Source organism: Pelodiscus sinensis, chromosome 1, assembly GCF_049634645.1.
Source record: "Pelodiscus sinensis isolate JC-2024 chromosome 1, ASM4963464v1, whole genome shotgun sequence".
Taxonomy (NCBI): Eukaryota; Metazoa; Chordata; order Testudines; family Trionychidae; genus Pelodiscus; species Pelodiscus sinensis.
In genome coordinates, this window is record NC_134711.1 from 289713999 (window position 1) to 289738272 (window position 24274).

Genomic DNA, 24274 nt, shown 5'->3' on the forward strand with positions numbered 1-24274 from the left:
ACCGGCGGAAAAGTTATAGGCTCCTCGCTGAGCATATCCACCAGGATCGGGAACCAGAACTGCCTGGGCCAGTGACGGGCTATCAGGATGACCGTGGACCTGAAGGTCTGGACCCTGGTCAGAACCCTGGGAATTAAGGGAAATGGAGGGAATGCATAGAGGATGCCCACCGGACACGGTATGGTCATGGCATCTCCCCTGGAGTGGTCCCCCAGCCTCAGAGAGCAGTAACTCTGGCACTTGATGTTCTGTGCTGAGGCAAAAACGTCTAGTAGGGGACAACCCCACCTGTGGAAGACCAGACAAAGGGCCAAATCCTTGAGGGACCACTCGTGGGCTCCAAAGGACCTGCTCAGAGCATCGGCCAGCAAGTTTTTGCACCCCGGCAAGTATTCTGCCTGCAAACCTATATCATGTACTACGCATAGGTCCCACAGCCACAAAGCCTCGCGGCAGAGGGGAGGCGACCAGGCTCCCCCCTGCCTGTTGAGGTAAAAAACAGCTGCCTCGCGGCAGAGGGGAGGCGACCAGGCTCCCCCCTGCCTGTTGAGGTAAAAAACAGCTGCCGTGTTGTCCAGGTGCACCAGGACGGAGCGGTGGGACAGCTTTGACAGGAAGGTCTCGCAAGCTCTGACTGCCCTTAACTCCCGGACATTTATGTGCGGGGCCCGCTCTGCAGGAGACCACAAGACCAGTAGCCTCGAGCAGACTCGGGCGGTCGTAACAGGAAACCAGGTTAACTCGGAGACCAGCTCCACTATGGCCAGGAATCTGTTTCTGGGAAGGAATGCTCTCGCCAGCCTGGCGTCCAAGAGAGCCCCCCAAATTCGAGACGCTGAGAGGGAGTCAACAATGACTTTTCCTCGTTCAGCATGAGGCCCAGTCTTACAAAGAGAGTCCTTGTAAGAGAAACATGAGCATCCAGTTGTTCATAGGATCGACCACGAATAAGCCAGTCGTCTAGGTAAGGAAACATGTGTACCCCTTTTTTGCGGAGGAAAGCCGCTACGACCAACATGCATTTTGTGAAGACCCTGGGTGCTGTCGAGAGACCAAATAGCACCGCAAACTGGAAGTGACAGCGGGATACAATAAAGCGGAGAAACCTCCAGTGGCTGGGTCTCTCTGCCACATGGAAGTAAGCGTCCTTGAGATCAAGAGTTGCGTACCAGTCTCCTAACTGTAATACCGGGATAACAGAAGCCAGGGTTACCCTTCTGAACTTGGATTTTACCACTGTTTTGTTGAGGTCCCTGAGATCCAGGATGGGATGAACCCCACCCTGGGGTTTTGGGACAATAAGATACTGGGAATAAAACCCCTTGCCCCGCAAGTGTGAAGGGACCCTCTCTACCGCTCCCTTTTGGAGGAACGCTAACACCTCTTGACGGAGAATGCCATCGTGAGAGGTGTCCCTGAAAAGGGATGGGGCGGGTGGATTAGAAGGGGGCAAGCCCAGGAAGGGGATAGTATAGCCATCTTTGACTATTCTGAGAACCCAGGCATCGGAGGTGATTCCCACCCAGGCGCAGGCAAAATAGGATAACCTGGCACCAAACAGGGGACCGGGGGGAAACTGGTGCACAACCCTCTAGAGGGCCATCAAAACGGGTGCTTGGACTGTTGAGAGGGGCCCTGTCCAACCCCACGGAGGTTGTCCTCCCTCAGGCGGCGACGACGACGACCTCTGGCTGATGACGGGGCCACAGCCGCCCCCGCACTCACACTGGGAGCATGAGGACGGCGTCTCCAGTAATCCCCACGGGGGACCTGGGACTGCGTTCTCCCCTGCTGTCTGTAGGGAAGCTGATGTTGCTGAGGAGCCAGTGTGTGGATCCCCAAGGACTGGAGAGCAGACCTCATGTCCTTGAGCGTATGGAGCCTCGAGTCAGTGTGCTCCGAGAATAGCGCCTTGCCGTCAAAAGGCAGGTCCTGAATAGTAGTCTGGACATCAGGAGGTATTCCAGGCACCACGGCACATAACTACACCCGACGCCATGGTGCGGGCTGCAGAGTCAACAGCATCCAGGGAAGCCTGAAGAGCTGTACGGGTGATAGTCCTGCCTTCTGTGGTCATAGCAGCAAACTCTTACGCACCTCGGTGGGAAGCCTATCTTTAAACTTATCCATCGCCTGCCATGTGTTATAGGCGTAACGACTCAGCATCGCCTACTGGTTAGCAATGCGGAGCTGCACCCCACCAGTGGCATACACCTTACGCCCCATCAGATCAAGGCGTTTGGGCTCCCTTCCCTTTGGGGACAACCCCAGCTGCGGAAGTCTCTCCTGCTGGGCCGTGGCTTGGACGACAAAGGATCCCGGGATAGGCTGGGAATATAGGTGCTCATGCCCTGACTGCAGGACAAAAGTGTGCCTCTCGACTCTCTAAGGTAGGGGTTAAGGAAGCCAGGGTCTGCCACAAGGCGTTAGTGATCTTAGCCACGGTTTTGTTGAGTGGCAAAGCCAAATGGGCTGGCACATTGTCGGACAGGATGTCTATCATGGGATTTGTGTCCTCCACTACTGGCTCCACTAGGACACCCACGTTGGAGGCCAGATGCCAGAGCAAATCCTGATGCGACCGAGCATCCATGGTCGGCATCGCCAGTGCGGGATCCGCTAAGGCTTTGTCAGGAGACGAGGACGACGATGACTCCTGAGGCGGCACCGGATCCAGCGTAGGGCCCAATTGATGGGGTGGCTGGGCAGGCACCGCGTGTGGAAGTGGGTCCAGCACCGAAGCCTGCGGATCTGTAGCGGCATCGATAGTAGCAGTCCTCTGGGGCGAGGGAGGGGGTTGTGACAGTGACGCCGACAAAGGTGCTCAGTGCCCGGAGACACTGGACACAGCGGAAGGGGGCACAGGCCCTTGCCACTGGTGGTATGCCCACGGCATCCAAAAAGGCCAAAGTGGCTGAGGCGGCCAAATCTGTTGAACGTGCGAACGGTCACGCCAGTTCCGGAAACGGGATCTATGATGCGACGAAGCTCCCGAGTACTCCGACCTGAAAGAGCCCACATCAGAATCTGAAAAGAGTAGTCAGACTCAGGCCAGGGTGGCGCTGATGACGAGTGCCCTGCCACCATCGGGGAGGCGAACCGGGCCATAGATTCCTGCTTGCCTGCATGCATGTGGTGCAGGCGTACTGGTGCCGGAAAGACAGGCCCCCTGTCCCGAGTGTAGCGTCAACCCAGTGCATGTGATCTGCAGTACCAAAATCAGTGCCGGCTGCGGGCGTGGAACTCCCAAGTCCAATTGCCCCAAAGACGGCGCCCCCATCGTTGCCGCCGTGGACACCACAGCAAGCAGGATGCAAGGCGCCGGAGCCGTAGTGGTTGCCCTCGAAGGGATTGGCGTTATCGGTGATGGTGGTACTGGCATGGCCAACAGGGCCGATGCCGGTACCTGCAGCAGTGCTGAAGAACCCAGTAACTTTACTTGCATCGGTGCCAAAACTGGTGTCGAAGAGGTGCCACAAGGCTTGAGTAATACGGTGCTGAGAAATATGGCACCGGGGCAGCCAAGAGCAATTCCGGAAGGGGTCCCAGCACTGATGGGGGTCGAGTCCAGTTGGGCACTGCGTGAGGCCTGGCGGCCTGTACTGAGGCTGGCACCAAGGTGGAGGAAAGCGGTATTGGTCCCACAGGGGACGGTCCTGTTGCATATGTGAACGGTGCCAATCGATCCAACTGGTGCAGAGGAAAAACCAGTGCCAACATGGCTCCCGGCATTGAAGACCTCGATCTCTCCGCCTCAACCGACAACGGAGGGGAGGTAGTGAAGCTAATCAGGTCCTGCGCCTCCTCCAAAGTGTATTGCGTCGAGGGACGATGTGAGGCTAGTGACCTGGACTTGATGCTCGTCCAGCTCTCTTATGCCGCACAGGAGCACTCGGAGACGTTTGCACCGGGGACTCGAAGCGGCGGTATAGGCCTGACCTGGAATTCCGGCTTGTAGACCTACCCTGCGAAAACCTTGGCTTCTTCGGTGCCGGGCAGTGAGAACGGTGCCGAGGCCTTGGTACTGAAGTCCACGCACGGGATGGAGCGTTGTGCGTTGACGCCGGCACACCGTGGAATGTCCAGTCATTGCCGGTTGTAAAGCCAACTCCATGAGGAGAAGCTTCAAACGAGAGTCCCGCTCCCTCTTTGTGCGCGGCTTGAACGACCTGCAGATCTTACAGGCGTCTGCCAGGTGGCCCTCACCCAAACACTAACAGCTATCGTGAGGGTCTCCCTTGGGCATGAACTTAGCGCATACTGTGCGAGCCTTAAAGCCTTGCAGCCCAGGCATTCCTCAACCCTGAAGGGGGAGAAGGAAAACAAAGAACTACTAACTATCTAACTAATTTGAACTATTTACAACACTTAAGAGAAAAACGGGAACCATTAGCTACGCTAAAAGAGAGACACGCTCCAATGACCGTCACGGGCAGTAAGAAGGAACTGAGGTGGGGGAACGCTTGCAGGGGTACTTATGCTCTGCCATGGCGATGCCATTCCAGGGGGCGCCCTGCCATCGCTACGGGTACCGCTAGGGAAAACGCTCCGGAAGACGTGGTGCACGCGGTGCGCACACCTGATTCGAATGGACATGAGCAACCACTCGAAGAAGAATTATAAGGTCTTACCTTCTTTACTCCCCCCTTTTTTTTGTGGCTATGGCCTTTATAACAGTTGACAGGGGCATTTTTTTTTTAAACTCAAACAAGAATGAAAAGAAACTACTTGACAGTCTAACTATAAAATAACTAATAGGCTAACTAATAAACAAACTGAAAATGTTCTCTCTCTCACTAGATTCTCCGAGGAGAGGAGCTCGGTCCATCTGTGACTAAAGGCAGCAATGAAGGAACTAGCGGGAGCTGGACCGCACATGCGAGGAGAAAGGCGCGAATGGCATGAGGCACCTGACATGCATGAGCAGTCTGGCCAGCTACGGCTAGGGAAAACTCCGATCTGTGATGCCAGGACAACCCAACACTAACTAGTGGAGTTCCCACAGGGACATCACTCAAAGAATCACCATACTATAACTACTTTTCTTCAATACTTCGATGGGACACCCAGGAGAGACAGCAAGCTGCCATAAAGTATGCAGTCAACTGTACACTTTTAACACTCATCTCATTCTCTACTGATGCAACCACCATCATGTCAGAATATTTACAGGAAGTTACCTTGTAAAGAGCAGCTGGTTCATGCTAAATCCAAGTCAGGCTGAAATGGCACCGATCAGAATGGGGAAGCATTTTGAAAAGATGGACAAGTTGTTGTGTTCAGCTTCCATTAAAGGCAGAGAGCCACCCTTCATGAAAGTTATGAAAAGTCTCCGGGTCCTGTTTGACCCACTGCTAAGCTTGGATGACAAGACAGAATCAGTTTTCAACAATGCTTTCTTTCACTTGCAGCTTATTTGGAAACTTTGTTCTTCCCTCCAGGACAACTTGGACATAATAATCCCTGTATTTGTCACCACCTAGGCTGGATTACTATTACTCTTTGTATCTGATATTGAATGTGAAAATGAGGCACAGGCTGTTGTTAGTACAGAATGTGGCTGTCCAATTTCACATTGGCTGTGGCAGCAACAAAGCACATCCAGCCTGTGTTCACATCAGACTAATGGCTGCTTTCAATATAAGGTCTTGGTCCTAATTTGCAAAGCAATTTGTTTTCAAAGCAAAACCAGAGACTCCAGGAAGTCCACTATGGACTTTGCTATTACTGTTGATATTATGAGCAACATGACCTGATATCATGGTGCTGGGTGATAGTATAAAACTGAAAGTGAGAGAGAACTTTACCACCACTACAGTAAAAAAATAGCAGCACAAAATATGTCAACATATTTAATTGTCCCTGCCACACACACAGTTTCCTCAAACATAATAGTTTCTTTTTCAGGGTTGTATGGCCATCCTCATTTATAGTTTAATTCCATTATGAATAACGAAGTCACACCTTAAATGAATGTGTCTCACTATATTTACAAGAGGATGAGGGTAAATGCAATAACTGCATTTACCCAAAATCCTAAAAAGATCAGCATAATATATAACACCATTTTGACTCCAAGTAATATGAAGAAGAGAGTTTTTTCATGGACAAGTAGTACACTGTTCATTTAATTTACAAAAATAATGAATGACAATTTATTAGTCTAAGGGGAAGAGAGTAACTCTATGATTGGGAAATATATACTGTTTTTCAGTTCTCCTCCTAGTTTCCCTTTATTATGCTTAGAAGTGGCTTGGAATGCTTATGACCTTGTTTGCTAAAAGTGGGGCAGAGTTTTAAAACTAGTCTCCTTTCCTTCTGATAACCAGTTATTTGAAGAAAGCTTTGCTGAAATGCCTAGGGATTTAGTCCTAGCCTTGCCTCTGACACGCATAGGAACACATTTATAATTGCAAGCCTGGCTGCTGGGACTCAAAGGCCCTATCCATTTTATAGATTTTTGACAGTGTTTAAGCAAGCTTTTTAAAGTATATCGGCACCCCTACTGTGTTATAAATACTGTTTAGTCATACCTGTGGCATGAGACACTGCTACATCAAATTCTTACAAGGGATGCTCAAGACCTGAGTATTCTATCCAGACTAGAGCATGAGAATATGGCTTGGATCTGTCCCTATAGACAACAAAAAGATGAGTGTCCCAACAGCGTGAAAGCACATCAGGCACTATGAACACATCTACACTTAAAATCAGTGATTACTCATGCCTGCTGATAGTGGGCAGCACATGACTACTAACCCAGGTGTTGCCTCTAGGAAGAGCCTTCCAGCCCCATCTCTTGGGCCAGGGAAGCCAATTCTGCCAGTTCATGGGGTGCTACAGACACAGGAATGAGCAGCATGTGCCTCTGGTCCAGTATGGGACAACTCACAGCACCAGTGTCTCCCCAAAGCTCCTGCACCCTCACAAACACCTCAGGGGGGGAAGGGTGATGGGCACTGTCCCTACTTCTAGCTGAGCAGAGGGACCCTGCTCCCAACTCTTTCCCCAGCAATCTCCCCCCCCCCCCCCCCCGCCACACACATTCCCTTTGTTGGCTCAGCTGCTGTTCCCAAAAGGGAGTGGGACGGAGACACTTTTCACCCCAGCTGAGGGTCACTGCTCTGAGTTGCTGCCTCTGGGCAGTGCAACAGCTGCCTAAGAGAGACCAGAGGTTCACCCCCTCCACTCCTCACCTGGGCCTGGTGGCTGGGGATAGGAGCGGAAAGAGCTGAGGGAGAGGCGCAGTAGGACAAAGCCCCCTTTCCATGCCACCAGGCCAAGCAGAGAAAGCCCTTCAAGGGCAGCTTGACACTTGCAGAAATTTGGGGGAGGGGGGTCATCTCACGCTCACATGTTCCCCTACACATTACCTTTGCTTAAAATGCTGCAGCAGCACAACTGTACCACTAAAGCACAGACATTACTTATGACAATCTACTAATTGGGGTAGATTAACTAGCTAACACCTCTCAGGGAGATAGATTAAGAAAACAATTCTTCTGTTGACCGGTGTTGTCAACACTAGGAATCAGACTGGCATAGCAGGATCTATTAGGGAAGTTAGATATTGGGTAATTGAATAGTTGAGTAACCATATGAATTCTTATTGGCTACTTGATTATTCTATAGCCCCGGGGGAGGGGGAAGTAGCCAATGCGCTCCTGGCTCCACTCCCGGGGAAGACCCCCCCGCCACGCTGCACTGCTGCCTATCAGAGGCATCAGTGTGGGGTGACAGCAGCCCTGTTCACAAGGGGTCCAAGCTCCCAATTGACAGACTCCTGGAGGAGGGGGAGGAGCTGCAAAGCCGTCTCTGTCAAGCAGCAGCCCCTGTCCATGGGGGTCTGAGCTCCTTGAAGACAGAGGCTGCTCTAGCCACTATTCGGAAGGAGTTCGGAACCCCCGCAGACAGGGGCTGCTGCCATAAAGTAGCCTCTGCCTGTGGCGGGCCCAGACTTGCCACAGACAGAGGCTGCTTCACATTCCATGCAGCAGCCTCTATCCATGGGGAGCTCTCATCCCTCTGCAGACAGAGGCTGCTCTATGCAGAGCAGCCTTTGCCCATGATGATGAGCCTGGGCCTGCTACAGGCAAAGGCTGCTTCGCGTCAGTCTTCTCTGTTCCCCTCCCTCTGCTGCTGCCTCTGATAGGCAGAGGGCAGAGGGCAGAGGGCGGAAAACTAGCTTTTAAGCTGTCTCTCCAGAGCACTGGCTCCTGCTTTCCCCCCTCCTTTGTTGCCTCTGATACAGAGGCACCAAAGGAGTGGTGGGAAATATGAGTAGTCAACAAGATTAACCAATAAACCTAGGCTTATTAATTAATCATCTAGTTGACGACTCATTTACATCCATAATATCTATCAGATCTGTGGATTTTTAACATGCTTGAAAGATGTAACTATGTTGGTGTAAATTCTTAGCATAGACCAGGCTGATTACTCTATGAAGAAATGTTGCCCTTTTGCAAACAAACAAACAAACCAATAGCTCTATAGACATGGCCAAAATCAGATTATTTTTACATCTTTTTGGCCTTTGGGCCAAGACCAGTTTACTTAGAAGAGACTGTATTGTGCACTCACAGGGAAAATTAACTCATTGATCCAACAGGTCCTTTGATTGCTAATTACTATGATCCTATGATCTAAATTTAAGGGAAATTTCCTGTTCATGTGAATGTGTTCTAAATTCACATGGAGATATTTCAACAAGTAACATGTAAAAGGTTAAAATGATACTCCCGTCTAATCTGTTGTTCATTTGGATGTTTGATTTTTTTCCCCCATGAATACATGATACACACTTTTGTACACCCCCAGAAGCCAAGGTCTACCTCCTCTGCAACGTCACCTACCTGTCTGTTGTAGGGAAAAAACCCACAACAGGAATAGCCCTTCTAATTCAGAAACATAGCCAAATACTAGCTGGTTTTTGCAGAGCCCCATGGAATATCAGTGATGTGTTCATTACAACCAGTGAAATGGTGTAAACTGAGTTCCAGGCTTTAGCAACCTTATGCTAATTTCACAATGATCCTTATATGCAATCTCAGATAGCAACGACACGGCCCCATTACCACTCTCATGCTGCATATACAAGTAAATAGATCTTCATTACTACACATGCATCTGGATTTTTCCTTTTGATGTTGATTTTGTATTTTGATTAATATTATTAGGATAAAATGTCAAGTCTGACGAACTTCTAGACCTAAACTTCAACTTTCTTAGCTCTTCAATGAGTTGATTCCAGTTTATCTGTGTCCCAGCTGACGGTATGGATATGTCTAGACTATATCCCTCTGTTGCTAGAGGGATGTAAATTAGACATACCGACATTGCATATAAAGCAGGGATTTAAATCTCCCACACTTCATTCGAATAAAAATGGCCACCGCGTTTTGCTGAGTCAGCAGTTTGTCGGCAAAAAAGTGTCCATCAAGACCGGGATCGGGCGACAAAGAAAGCCTTTGTCGGCTGATCCCTTATACCTCGTAAAATGAGGTTTACAGGACCGGCCGACAAAGGCTTTCTTTGTCGCCCAATCCCCGTCTTGACAGCCGCTTTTTGCCTACAAACTGCTGACTCAGCAAAATGCAGCAGCCATTTTTATTCAAATGAAGTGCGGGAGATTTAAATCCCCGCTTCATTTGCAATGTTGGTATGTCTAATTTACATCCTTCTGGCGACAGAGAGAAGTCTAGACATATCCTATGGCTAGCAGGAAGGCATAACACTATACTTTAAGTTGGGAGGACCTGCTCTCATTCTTATTATAGGGCATCCCCACTGTAAGTCACCCCGGTATACACCTGTTCTGCACTAAAGTCATTGATGTTTGTAGGAACTGATACGTTGTAAGTCCTCCCATTCCCTGCTTTTAAGTCACGCAAAAAACCAACCCCAATTTGCGCAAATGGAAGTCAGCTGCGGGGAAAAAAAATTCCTACTTTAGTTTCGCTATAAGTCCAAGTTTTTTGGAAAATATCTTGGACTTAGAGAGAGGATGGTCCGTACTCCCTAGCAAACCACAGGAGATACTAAAGTGCCAGCTGACGAGGAACTGAAGCCAGAATCTATTTCCTCACCATCTACTTGTGTTCCAAGCAGTGGCGGTGGAACAGGCTATTGTGCTGACTACAATGAAGGGACAGATCTCAATCTCAGCTCCTGTTCAGTCTTCCCTAAGGCCTACCAGGTGCCACCATGGAGCACGCCCAAGCACCAAATCATTGTATTGTCAGCTCCATCCCCCAATCTTTACCAGCTGGATAGGAGGAAACAGCAGTGCATAGGTTGGAGCAAACCAGCATTGAGGCTGATACCATGTGGTCACACTCCCGCCCCAGGATTGAACTGGCCTGCCACCTCCCTTCTCTTCTTTGGAATGTGACCAGCTCACTAATCTCTCACAAGCATTCACAGCCTCATGGTACTGGATTAAAGCCTTTATTTCAAGATCTATCCAGGGCCTTACACACTGAAGACTACATATTCTCAACTTTGCACAACAATCTGGAGAAGAGGATTTGACAGCCAGTTTCAGTCAATCTCTGGAATATTTTCAGTAAGATCTATGCAAATATTTTTAAATTATTGCTTCACAATCTTGAAACCTACTCACTGCTTGACACAAGCTATTGAGATGTGGCCAGTGACCAAAATATGGAACACTGGAGTTTGTTGCTCACCATGGCAGAATTTATGGTGTTTTATATATAAAGCCTATTTTTAAGGGCATTCTCTCACTGAAGGAATTAAATAAATCAATGTTTTCCAAGAAGAAAACTGGAAAGACATTCAATCATGCAGTCATAAGGACCTCCACAAGCCACCAGAAATGTCTGAACCCAGGATTTTCAAAACCCTAGCACAGGCTGTTCTAGCGAAGGAGTATGTGAACCAATCCCTGTTCTGGGATGTGATACACACTCTGCCAGTGTGTTAAATAACTCTGTTAGACCGTAGCAGAATGTTTAAAATCAGGATTTATGAGTTCTGTCCCTGGCTCTGGGAGAAGAATGTGATCTAGCTCTTAGAGCAGTGGTTAGTGACAGGCACTGGCAACGCGTGAGGAGTGCAAACGTGCCACATGCCCCTCGCCAACGTCATGGGTACACAGAGCAAGGGGCCAGAGTCTCTGGTCAGCCTGCAAGACTAACCCACCCCTAGTCTTTCCTCACTAATCACCCCTGGTAACAGGATAACCAAGCCCATGAATTTGGAACATTATAAAAGGGAGCAAGATGAAGGCTTGGTCTATAATACCAGAGGCCATCAATCTAAGTTATGCATCTTCAGCAACATGAATAACGGTGTCTTTACTACAGTGAGTCAATGGCAGATGCTTTCCTGTTGACTCTGCCACAAAAAAAAAAAAAAAAAAAAAAAACAAACAAACAAACAAACAAACAAAAAACAACACAGAAGATGGGAAGACTAGACCTCCTGGTCTGCTAACTTACAACTCAGTTACCACTCCCTTACATTAAAAGATACTTCAAGTCTCATTCACCTACAGAGCAACTCACTGCCTCACTTGGAACTGGAGCAGAACAGGGAGACTGAAATGTGAAACTTTCCAGTACACCTGAGAGCTTTGTGCAGCTGCAGGCCTGAGAAGGGGCCAAGTCCTTACCTTACTCATACAGGACCAGATTCTACACCACTGAAGTCAAAGGGAATTTTGCAATGCATTTGAATGGTTGCAGGGTCATGCCCACAGGCAGGCCTATTAGAGTCAATAATAATCTCTTAACGATTCCAATATGCAAGTGTACATTCAAATCTTTTCATATTGGTCATCTTATTTACACAAGGCATCCCTCTGATTTTATTAGGGCCAGATACAAGAGTGAGGATTTAGGCATTGTCTCTTTAGTGCTGGATAAAAGAGCAGATGTAGCTTGGTGGTTTAGTCAGTCATTAGGCTTAATGGCCTGGACCTCTGACTCTAATCTTTTTATCAGTTCAGGGTATCAGAGCCTCCAAAAAACAGTCAGAGCTGGACTGGCTTCTTTGCTGGTAACCTCTTGATCTTGTACAGCACAGAGAGGTGAAATGTGAAGATATGTCACACTGACCTCCTTCATGAATTTGCCTAAGTAAATGAGTTTAAACATAAAGGAGAAGGACAAAGAAAAAAAAGGTTCAAATGAATTTTTACCTAGTTGATAGTATGTTTTTGTATAGTGAATGGATCCCTGGGGGAAAAACAAAAATAAGGGTGCGCTTACTCTAACCTCAAGGTTGTTTTGCTGGCCAGCGAACCATAACTATTCATAATAAAACCACTTATCAGTTACAGCTTGCCCAATTCTATATTCCATTACAAAGCTAAAACTTTGGTCAATTTTGCCAAGTTTTGCACTTTTAGCACCTCCAAGCCAAATGCAGAGGTTTATGCATTTTACACATATTTGTTTGGTTTCTCAGCCTACAAAAACAGTAAACTCTAGAGTACTTTTTCGATGGTGTCATATTATTTTGTTACACACTTGAGTAATTAAACAAAATACAGTAAAACTCCATTAGTCCGGCATCCAATGCTCCGGGACTCCTGATGGTCTAGCACCATCAGGAACCCGGAAGTGCTGGGGCAGCTGGACAGGCTTCCCCCATTCAGCTGCTGCTGAAACTGACCAGCAGCTGAATCGGGAAAGCTGGGAGCAGAACAGCTGGGGTGCTGCCTGGTCGGTCTCGTAGCACTGCCCCTCTGGGCTGCGGGACCAACCCGGCAGCACCCCAGCTGCTCTTGGGGACGCCTGGGGCAGAGCAGCTGGAATGCTGCAGGGTTGGTCCCGCAGCGCCAAAGGACAGCGCTACGGGACCAACCCGGCAGGACCCCAGCTGCTCTGCCCCAGGGGTCCCCGATTCAGCCGCTGATCTGTTTCAGCAGCGGCTGAATCGGGGACCCCTGGGGAAGAGCAGCTGGGGTGCTGCCGGGTTGGTCCCGCAGTGCCGAGGGGCGGCGCTATGGGACCAACCCGGCAGCACCTCAGCTGCTTTGCCCCAAGCGTGGGGATTCAGCCGCGGCTGAAACTGACCAGCAGCGTCAGTTTCACCAGCAGCGTCAGTTTCACCAGCAGCGTCAGTTTCACCAGCAGGCTGAATCCAGATGCCTGGGGCAGAGCAGGTGGGGTCCTGCCGGGTTGATCCCGCATTGCCCTCCCTTGGCGCTGCAGGACCAATCCGGCAGCACTCCAGCTGCTCTGCCCCAGGCGTCCAAGAGCAGCTGGAGTGCTGCTGGGTTGGTGCCATAGTGCCGACCCTCGGCGCTGCGAGACCAACCTGGCAGCACCCCAGCTGCTCTATTGCAGGCATCCCCGATTCAGCTGCTGCTGAAAATCACCAGCAGCAGCTGAATCAGGGACGCCTGGGGCAGAGCCGGACTATCGTAAGGGGGGGCTATGAGGGGTCTGGGGTGGCATCCCCTCCCACCCCACTCCAGACCCCTCATAACCCCCCCTTCTGATAGTCCGGCATATCTGATAATCTGGCACCCCCTGGGTCCTAAAGGTGCCGGATTATCAGAAGTTTACTGTAATACAAATCACTTACTTTTTGGATTAGCCTGTTGAATGTAGAAATATTAGGTTACTTGCTACCCAATGCTTTAACTTTAGATGAGTAGCCTCATTGACTGCTCATTGTACTTTAAGTAACTCTGAAGAAGTGAGTTGTGCCCACGAAAGCTCATGATAGCATCTACATTTTTTGTTAGTCTCTAAGGTGCTGCAAGACTGTTCATTGTTTAAGTTTTTTCACATGCATAAGTGCTTGCAAGATCACAGCCTTGGTGAACACAATTTCACTCTCTCCAAACTGTTGTTCCCTGAGTACAAATAAATACCTTATCACTAGTCTTTTAAAAACATGATCTCATACCTTGTCTGTTTTTTTCTCTTGCTTTTCCAGTATGGCCATGTTTTCTTTCAGAGTTTTTACAATCTCAGCAGGATTTTTGTGCGATTTACTGAACAACGGCATGATTTTCTTCACCTGAATTTCTTCGTCTGATGTAGCTGAGGACTGCATTAAATAAATAAAGGACAAAAAAAGCAAAAATTAACTTTTAAAGTTCTGTTTGCAGATATGAGTCAAATACAATATGTTCTATGCATAAATTATACTGTAAACTCAGATTGTAAGAGCACTCTGACCTCCAGTTGCTTATGTCCACTGAAAATTTCAGTAGACTCCACTAGATCTTTCAACTGGTCTTGGATTGTACAGGCCTTTCTAACTTAGACTGGAAAACCTGTTGCTCCAAGAACCATCAGACAAACGTATTTGTTGCTTGGACCATTGCAGGATTGGACATCAATTTTGTAGTCATTGCTTACATTTTGTTTAATTTGTCTTTAACTTTTTAGTTATGAGGATGTCACTAGGCAAATAGTTTAAGCCTACCTAAAAAGGGAGCTTGCCATACCTTGTCTCACAACTCACTTTTGACTCATTTGAGTCTAGGGAAGTTTTAGATGAGTAACAAATATAAAATGAGGCCTAACAGAAATACAAATGCTTACACTAAATTAAAATATTTAAACAAAAACACTTTTTTTTTTTAAACTTACACATTCCTCCCTACCAGAGTAGTAGTGAATGACAATCAGAAAGAGAAAGCGATCAGGTTAGCATTAATTTGTCAGGACCTGAGCCTAGAAGATGTTGTGCATCCTCAACTCCCACCAGCTATAATGTAAGTCTAAGACTCTTAGGGAGCAAATCTTCACTATCAGCTGAATTGATGGGCAGGGATCGATCCAACGTTATGATCGAATCATAAAAATTGAGTGGGGAGGAATGAAAACAGATCAATATATACATATGTAAAATACTCTGTATAACACCCACCCTTAACTCAAAATGTAATGGTTTTATAGAACCCTTTCTGTACATACGATACTAATTATTACATATCCTGTGTGTAGGGTGACCATCCATCCCATTTTTACTGGGACTGCCCCTTATTTAAGCTCCTTTCCAGGCATCCCAACTTTTCTTAAAAAAAGGGGACAAACTAGCCCGTATTTGCATGCACCGTGCTGGTCCTTGAGTCCTCTGGTCAGCGCAGCTGCAGCAGCCTTCTGTTTGTAGCTGGCTGGAAATGCAGGCAGACTAGCAGTGTCTCTCAACCAGTGGTATGAGCACCCTTAGGGGTACTCGAGAGAAGTCTGTGGGGTACATCAACACAATTGAAATTTGGAAAAAACTGCATTTTTGTTGTAAGTTTTACAGCGCTTTCTTATTTTTTTTACTTTTTACACCCAAAAATTTCATCGCCCACCTTGCTACAATTAAGTTGTTTAAACAAATGTGTTGCAACGATAGAAAAAAAAGTGTGTGTGAGAGTGAGTGAGAGAACTGAAGGTACAGTGGGTACTTAATTTTTTTAAAGGGGTACTTTATTATAAAAAAAGAAAGAAAAAAGGTTGAGAAACACTGGACTAGCACATGGCATCTTGAGTGAGGCAGGGTACAGAGAGAATATAGAAACCAGGTAGCTGGAGCCTGTGTGTATATATATATATATTATATATATATATAAAACAAAGGGTAGAGGAGATGGGGTGAGTGTGGAGTGTGTCACCCTTCACCTGTGCACCCTAAGAAGGGAGCACTGGGGTCTGCCAGTGTTTTCAGTACATGAGCTTGAAGCCCTGACTGCCAGCACCCCTACGGGGCTGAAGCCCCTTTCCCTGGCTCCCCCACAACTAGCTGCAGCCCCCATACTCTCCTCCCCACCCCACCCCCCCCAGTCCTTTTCCCAGGCGGCCCCCACTAAAGGGGGTGAAACCCCCTTCCTGGCTCTCCATTGCTAGCTGCAACCCCCATCCCCTCTCCCTCCTCACACAAGAGCCCTGTTTCCAGGCAGCCCCTGCCACTGGGCTGAAGTCTCTTGCTGCCATGGAGCTACAGCTCCGTTTCTGGGTGGTCCCCACCATCAAGCTGAAGCAGCTTTCCCTGGCGGCCCCAACCACTGGCTGCAGCCCCCAGCAGCCCCATTCCTTGGTGGCCCTCACTTCTGGCTGCAGCTCCAGCCCCTGGAGGTCCCAGTTGCTCATTGCATCACCACCCCCTCCTGCTTTAAGCACCTGCCATGAGTCAGCAGTCCCCATCCCTGGTGGCCTCTGCCTCCCCACAACAGCCCTATTTCCAGTGGCCCTAATCCCTAGCACGCACTTCTGGTGAAGCCCCATCCCTGCTCCTTCCCATCCCCTCAAGCCATGAGTGGTGAGGTTCAAAATGACGGCAGCAGGGCTTAATCCTGTGTGTCTAGAGCTCCCTATGGGGGAGAAGCCTCCTGAGTCCATAAGCAGAATCAAGGCCTGATTAATCTTTTGTGGGCCCAGAGCCAAACTTTTTTTGTGGGCTCTCAGGGGTGTAATGGAGCATTGCATCAGGATGCCAGTCTTCAGAGCAAGGGTACAGCTAGAGGCAAAAGGTGCATGGATGGCAGGGGCAGCCCTCTGCCCAGCCCAGTGCAAAAGGATTATTTACAAACTGACAGTTCTCAGGCACCCAGTGGCCTGATTGGACCTGTGCTGCGAGCATGCCCCTTTTCTTGAGGGCAGGGCTATGCCATGCCAGGCTATGCCCTACAGCCCCTCAACTCAACATCCCCCCAGACTCCCTGTAGCCAGAGCCCTCCAGAAACGCAGCACCCTGCACATCATCCCTGCCCACGGCCCCACTGCAGATGCCCAGAACTCTCACTCCCTAGTCCCCCAACTCACATTTCTTTCCCGCCACCTCACAGCCCAGTACACACAAAACTAGGCTCTCCTAGAGACCCACTCCCCCACACCCTGCCTCCTGGACAGCAAGTTGATGACAAGGCAGGCACTTCTAAGAAGTGCCACTTGATTGTAAGCATATATTTTACTTTTTTCCTATTAGTTGTAATAATGCAGTGTGTCTTTTTAATGGGTGCTCAGTCAACATAGTATTATTTTAAACATTTGTATTGCATCATTCTGATTGATTGCCAATGAACTCACTTAAATCCGAGCAAAGGTGTCCCATATTTGACATAGGGAAATATAGTCACCCTACCTTTATGATTAATAAAAACAGCTATAGTTGTTACTTATATACTCTCATAATTCGCTCAAATATCCATAAAATATCCCATACATTTATAAGGTAACAGATTCTATGCTACAAAGCTTTTAAGAGAAACATCTCAAAGCACTTAGTAATATCTGTGACAAAGGAAAGATTATTTGAAGACTGTTATATTTCAGTTCAATGTTCTTAGAGTAGAAAATGAATGTGTGTACTGTTTTTCCATTAACCATTTGTTGCTCGGCTGGCTCCACAGAAATATTTTCACATTCAAATTCTGGAAGTTCAAGTTACTGTGTGTCTTCAACATTCAAGCTCTTCAGGGCACTATTCAAACTGTTTTAGGCTTAACACAGCTCAATACTTGGCTCAGATCTCAACTAAGAAACCAAAAGGAGTGCTCAGCTGCTCCCACTAAAGCCACAGTTTTTGGCAACACCCTCTGACTAGCACGCAACAGAGTCACACCTCTCAATCTGCCAGTACTGTACGCTACACTGAAGATGGGGGTATAATGATGACTAACTCATCTAAGAATGTTCAGTAACATTCACACACTAGGAAAGAAGGGGCCCTCTGACTCGCTGACTTGCATCATCCCTGCAGTTTTATTGAATATTAAAAGGTAATACAAATAATACATCTGTAGGCATGCTGCTAATAAGCACTTAGGTCTCTATAACTGCATGGTGAATGACTCAGTATTACAGGGAAAAGAATATTTTAAAAAATTAAAACACTGGAAATAGAAAAAGGGTCATGACCTGCCATTTTAATATCCCTGAAGACAAGATATGATGTCAGCCAAGACTGAATCACACCTCATTCTGGTACCAGCCCTCCAGCCAGGCTCCTCCTCCAGCCTTTGTCCTGCTTTCCAGGCAAAAGTTGTCACCTGGTTGCACCCTCCTAGTTCAGGGTATGAAAAGCATGAGCCATTGTATATGTGAAGAAGGCTATCACACCAAATTCCCATCACCATCTAGGTATTAGTACAGTGCCTTGGGAAACTGAAGCGCACACACTGCGTGACTAAAGGACAGTAGAACTCACAAACAAAGCGAATAAAATATCCACTTCATCATACAGGGTAACTGATTATTCTGATTTTAAATAAATTTACCACTTTTGGCTACTAGGTTTCCCTTTTTGGGAAAAGGAAGTAGTAGTAATTTTAAGGTGGGATTTTTTGGTTGTCTTCCAAGATCACAAGGCTTATTATCTACCTTTTCCCAAAAGCTGGGGGATGCATTACTCATTCTGTTCCCCTGGATGCGTTTTGATTTGCTCCATTTTCCCCACCGCTACCAGTAAGTGCAGGGATGGGGGGCTGGAAGTGGACTTCAGCTACTGGCCCAGGGACTCTGGTCCTGCCAGCTGCAAGCCAGCTCTTGCTCCTCCCACCCACAGCATTTGGAGGCATGTGGCCTCTAGTACCCTGCTTATGCTTCACCTGGGTCTGTCTTCAATTCAGGGCTACTTGTAAAAACTGAAGAAAGTGAGATACTACCATTTCTAGAGTAGATGGGGAACCACAGGGAATTTCTTTGTAGTGCTATTACACCAGGGCAGTCCGTACCAATACGCAAAGTATACAACCGCATAAAGCACCATAAAATGTGAGGCACCAAATTGCCCCAAATTCCATAGTGCTTTAGGCAGCAGCATAATACATACGGAGTGGCACCAGGCCCAGTAGTCAGCCCCATCCACCAGCCAGTCCCCTGCTCTGCTTCCTGCCACTGATGAGTTTCCTTTCCCCAGACCTATCCTTCAAGTGACAACTGGGAGCTAGGGGAGCCAAGTGGGCTAAAACTAGTTCACACTGCTTCCTGCCATTGTCAAAGAGTACAGAGGTGGGTCTGACCCCTGTTGCCTCCCTGCCCAGCTCCTGCCCCCCTGGCCCTAAGCGTGGACCTCCCTCTGCAGGGAGTTGTGAAGGGGACCAAAATTTCTACAAACAAGTTTACCAGAACGGCACCTTAATGGCACCAAGGAACTTCCCAGTGACATTACTCTTCACTTTCTACCATTGATTGTAGGAAGGCAAATTAATTCTCTTCCCTGCCCTTGTCCTCACCTACTACATCCACCACACAAAAAGCAAGCCATGGATAGAGGGCAAATTATGCATTTTAAACCCTTTGGTAGGCTACCTCTTTCTTGATACAGTTTTTCCCAACATCATTGTTTGGCCGAGGACTGCCTTCACATGACATTCCTACACACAGCACTGATTACAGTGTTATAGAATTTAAGGGCAGAAGAGACCAGCAAATCATGTAGTCTGACCATTTGTATATCACAGGCCATCAACCCAAAGGAAACAAAACCAAGGAAACCCACAGGGAACTAGACTATTGTGTGTCACAGGTACAGACAACAAGGAAACAAAGTGGACCTATACTCAAGACACCTACAATAGTGGGGAAATAATTGAGTTATACCGAGATCATCCTGGCAAAAGTCCTAAACCTACATACTAAAGGAACCACCCTCCCCTACCCCCACCACCACCGCAAAGGAAATTGCCAATCTGACCTGGGGAAAAATTCCTTCCCAACCCCATATATGGTGATCAGTTAGAGCAAGACCCATCCAGCCAAAACTTGAGAGAGAGTGCTTGGTGCCTGTTCCTCCCCGTATGGGTCTTATTTACCAGTTGTGGCAATCCTTGCTGCTACAGGAGGGAGGAGATAAAAAAAAAAGTCTCCCAGAATGCACTGGCATAAAATCTTTTCTCCTGATCCCCTGCTTATGACCATCTGAAGCATGAGCTTCATGAACATAAGATATAAACCAAAAATGAGTTCTGGGACTGTTGAGGCCCTATCCTCAACTTCACTCAAATCTGTCCAATTCTCTTAAAACAGTGTTTCTTAAACTTTTTAAGACCAGGAACACCAAACAATTTTTTTTTAAATGAGAAACACCAAGGATTTTTTGTTGCCTCCCTGCCCCCCGCCCCTCAAAAAATGTTTAGGGGAAAGTTATTGCGTAAAATTAAAAGGTTGCCTGCCCCTTTAAGGGCAGCCATTTTGAATTCTGTTCTCCGCGGCACACCTCCAACTGCGTCACAGCACACTGGTGTATCCCGGAACACAGTTCAAGAAACACTGTCTTAATACCAATTGTTTGTCCCTGCCCCCAACTCCTGTTGGGAAGCAGTTCCAGAAGCTCACCCTTGAGGATTAAAAAAAATTCTAGTTTCCAGCCTGAATTTGTTCATGGCTGCTTTATATTCATTTGTTCTTGTGCCTACACTGTCTTTTAACTTACATAGCTCTTCACCCTCACTGGTATTTACTCTATGTGTTTAGGCAGAGCAATCATTTGACCTTTCATAGGGTTTTGGACATCTCAGTCTGCTGCAAACACCAGTCTTCTTGGCAGACATGTTCCTGTCAGACCTGTCACCTTTCCCTCCACTATTCAGGGATTTTTCTTTGGACACATACCATTCTCAGACACAACATAAAATAAGCAAACTGTGGCAAATTTGAATATATAACAGGCTGGTAGTGAATGAAAAGCATTCACTATTTGAAGTCTTTTTCGGTTACCATGATTTGGTGGTCTCACACAAGTTCCTTATGGAAAGGGGATAACTTCATAAACAGCACCACTGCAATGAATGCTAATTTGTACCCTTACAGGTAGTCTACAAGACAAAGGGGAAAAAACAGATCTTTAAAACAAATGACTTTCAGATTTGGAGGGGGTTCCTCCTGTATAGAAGTGACACACATTGCAGGATTGTATGGAAAATAATGCACTTCCACTGCCTTACCTTATATCCTGCAGATAAAACAGAACATTTCAGTCGCCATAGCTAGAAAGTCCAATACCTTCAATGTGCTCTAAATTTACAAACATATTTTAACTAGCCAATTAGCCTGTCATAAGACAGGATTTTCAGGTTCTCTCTCCTGAGCGTGCGCGTGCTTTCTCTCGCTCTTGCTCCTACTGCCTACCCCCTCCCTCTTAGCTCTCCTCCGCCCCCTGCCTCTCTCTGTCTCTTTCTTTCTCTTCTACACCCCCTGCCTCTCACTCTTCCTTTCTCTCCTCCTCCTGCCTCTCTCCCCCTTCTGTCCTTCCCCACCACCCCTTCCCCTTCCCTCCTGCCGCGGCGCTTGGCTGAGTGCTGCCTGCTCATCCGGGCTGCCATGGGGGGGGGGGGGGGGAGGTAGTGATGTACATGGCCAGGGGGCGGGGCCGTGTATGTCACTGCCCTTCCTTCCCCTCCCACCGCAGGGGAGCCCAAATGGTGCCTTGTGCTGCTGGCTCCCCTGGCGGCCTGGCTGAGGGGCGTACCACTCAGCGCCACAGTGAGAGGAGGAAGGGGGGGTGGTGACGTACACGGCCCCGCCCCCCTTCCTGTCCCACCAGGCCCACCTGAGCGCCACTCAGCTGGGCCCCAGCAAGGGAGCAAGCGGCGGCTGCGGCCAGTGGCTGCACCCCCCACCATGTCTGCTTCCCGCCCCCTCCTCCCCTACAGTCCCCGATCCCCCCTCAGCTCTGCTTCCTACCCCCTCTTCCTGCCGGCCAGCCCCACAGGCCCCCCCAGACACTCTGCCGCCAGCACTGCTTCCCTCCCCCCTTCCTCCGGCCCCCCTCATCTTCCCCTACAACTCCCAATCCCCCCTCCCAGCTCTGCTTCCCACCCCCCTGCCAGCCAGCCCCGCCCCCTTCCTTTCCCTGCATGGCGCCCCACCCCCTTTTCTCTCCATGGCACGCTGCGCCGCTCCAAACTGAGTGGCGCAGTGCACCACGCAGGGAGGGGAAGGGGGTAGGGCTGGCCAGAAGGGGGGTGGAAAGCAGAGCTGGGGAGGGATTGGGGGCTGTGGGGCTGGAGGGTAGGATGGGGGGGCCGGAGGAAGGGAGGAGGGAAGCAGTGCTGGCGGGAGGGGCCGGGGGGTGTCCGAGGGGCCCGAACCGCCACGGAGCGAGGAGAAGGGGGGCGGGGCACTGACGTAAATGGCCAGGGGGCATGGCCGTGTACGTCAGCGTTACAGATGCACAGACGTTGGGCTACTATATATATGATGACAAGTGTCAGTTCTGGCAGTATACAGCAAGGGTATAGTAGAAGAACATGTTTGCTTTTGTTTTAATTTAAAGAAAAAATTTGATAAAAACAATGAAAAGCTGTTTTTAAAGCATCCTTTCCCAGATGTTTGGTTGGGCCTGTTAAAAATTAGAACATTTTTTTATGGTGCACAGTAGATGGGGAAGAGCAGGTGTGTTTCATTCTTGGTGAGAAATTCTTCTGCTCTCTTATATTTTACCAGGTTATTTTGTCATTCCCTTGACATCCCCATGATCTCACATGCACAAAAGGCAAACAGAAAAAAATAACTTAGTATTCAAACATTCATGAAGTCCAGGGACTTGGTTAGCAGAGTGCAGGTACAAGGAATAGTCAAAGGAATGGCTGAGACTGCATAATACCAATTTGCACTCACAGGGGTGCATGCTTTCCCTGAGATTACAAAGACTTTTACAGTCATTAAGCCTGGATCATACCTAGGGGCATGTAAGTACAACCAACTCCACTTTTACAATGCAGGAACTGAGGAACAGAAAGATGAAATGACTCATTGAAGGTCACAAGAATTTAGTGGGAAAGCCAGAAATAAAACCGAGCTTTCTTGGCTTCCAAATCTGTGCTAACCATAAAACCAAATCTACTAGGTTTAGAGACTACCACATGCCTATCAGAAAATATATATCAATCAAGACTTAGGTATAACATAGAATGCCATCCAACAGAAACAATAGCCTGAACTAAAAAGTTCCTCTTCCCCTATTTTCCCCTTCCCCAGGATTCTAAAAGCTAGAGAACTAGATCTCTGATGATTTTGGAAACATGCAAAAAGGAGTTTGCAGAAGGTAAAAATCCATTTTGTGTCTCAGCAATTCAGTTGGATAAAGTTTAACAGACTGATTTTCATGTGAATCTTAAAATGGAGGGAGAGGGGTTGGAGAAGATCTGACTATTTGTACAGATCTGAGTTTATGTTCCTACAACTCAGAATAGATTATGTGTCATTGCTAATCCAATTAATCTAAAACAGCATGTAATAAAAAACAATCACCCAACCCACATCAATCAAATAACTAAACCTAAAAGCTTCAATAGGAAGCTTAGAGACAACTAAGGTGGGAATGCTAAAATGAAGTGAAGAAAGAACACTGATAGACCACCACCCCTTTTTAGCTCTTGACTGAAGATACTATTATTAGGGGCCAAAATAAACTCTCAACCCAGCTGAGTTCCCTGTGAATAGAATGGGGAGGTACATAAACTACAAAAACCTGTTCATCAAGCTTTCATGTTCACCAGGGTGACATACAGAAATGTTTAGTTTGACTAGATCTCTTTAATACAAATATAAACTTAATCAGATTTCTTTTCATACATTATAGGCTCTCTCCCTGAGCTCTCCTTTATTTCTTAATCACGGTCCTTCTTAAATGACCCAAGTATATCAGAACTTAGAAATAGAGGAGACACAACATAGGTGAGGTAATATCTTTCAGTGGTACAACTTCTATTGGTAGGAGAGACAGGTTTGAAAGAGAGCTCTGTTTTATCTTGACTCTTATAAGTCAAAGCTGGTCCAATAAAAGATACCACCTCAAGCTCCTAGTCTCTCTAATATCCTGGGACCAACATGATTACAATAACACAGCAAACGAAGGTAGGGAGACAGCAATATTACTTCAAGGTTCAGAGAAGTAAGCCATGATAGTCTGTATCTGCAAAAACAATGAGAAGTGCTGTGGCACCTTAAAGACTAACATATTTATTTGGGGATAAGCTTTCATGGACAAAAACCGGTTTGTCAGATGAATGGAGTGGAAATTACAGAGGCAGGCATAAAAATATAAGCACATGAAAGAAGGGCATTACCTTATCAAGTGGAGGACCAGTGGTAGTGGGGCCAACTCAATCAGGATGAATGTGGCCCAATCCTAACAATTAAGAAGAAGGTGTGAATACAAAGAGAAGGAAAATTGCTTGTGTCATGAGCTGGCCATTCCCAGGCCCTATTCTAGCTAGATTAATAGCGTCAAGTTTGCAAATGAACTGCTGCTCTGCAGTTTCTCTTCAAAGTTTGTTTTTGAAGTTTTTTCGCTGAAGGATGGTCACTTCTAAATCTGTTAGATTTGTTCCCATGCTTTTGTAGGGAGTTTC

The 24274-nt window shown here is 47.6% G+C and overlaps 1 protein-coding gene across 4 annotated transcripts in view; it reads right to left on the reverse strand.

The window, feature by feature from the left end:
* CAB39L (calcium binding protein 39 like) overlaps positions 1-24274 on the reverse strand; it is a 111560-nt gene that overhangs the window by 52588 nt on the left and 34698 nt on the right. For all 4 annotated transcript variants that reach the window (XM_006121347.4, XM_075919073.1, XM_006121344.4 and 1 more), the window contains one exon: positions 13888-14031. In XM_006121347.4, the coding sequence (XP_006121409.1) occupies positions 13888-13989 (102 nt within the window). In that variant the 5' untranslated portion in view covers positions 13990-14031. The remainder of the gene's footprint in view (positions 1-13887; positions 14032-24274) is intronic.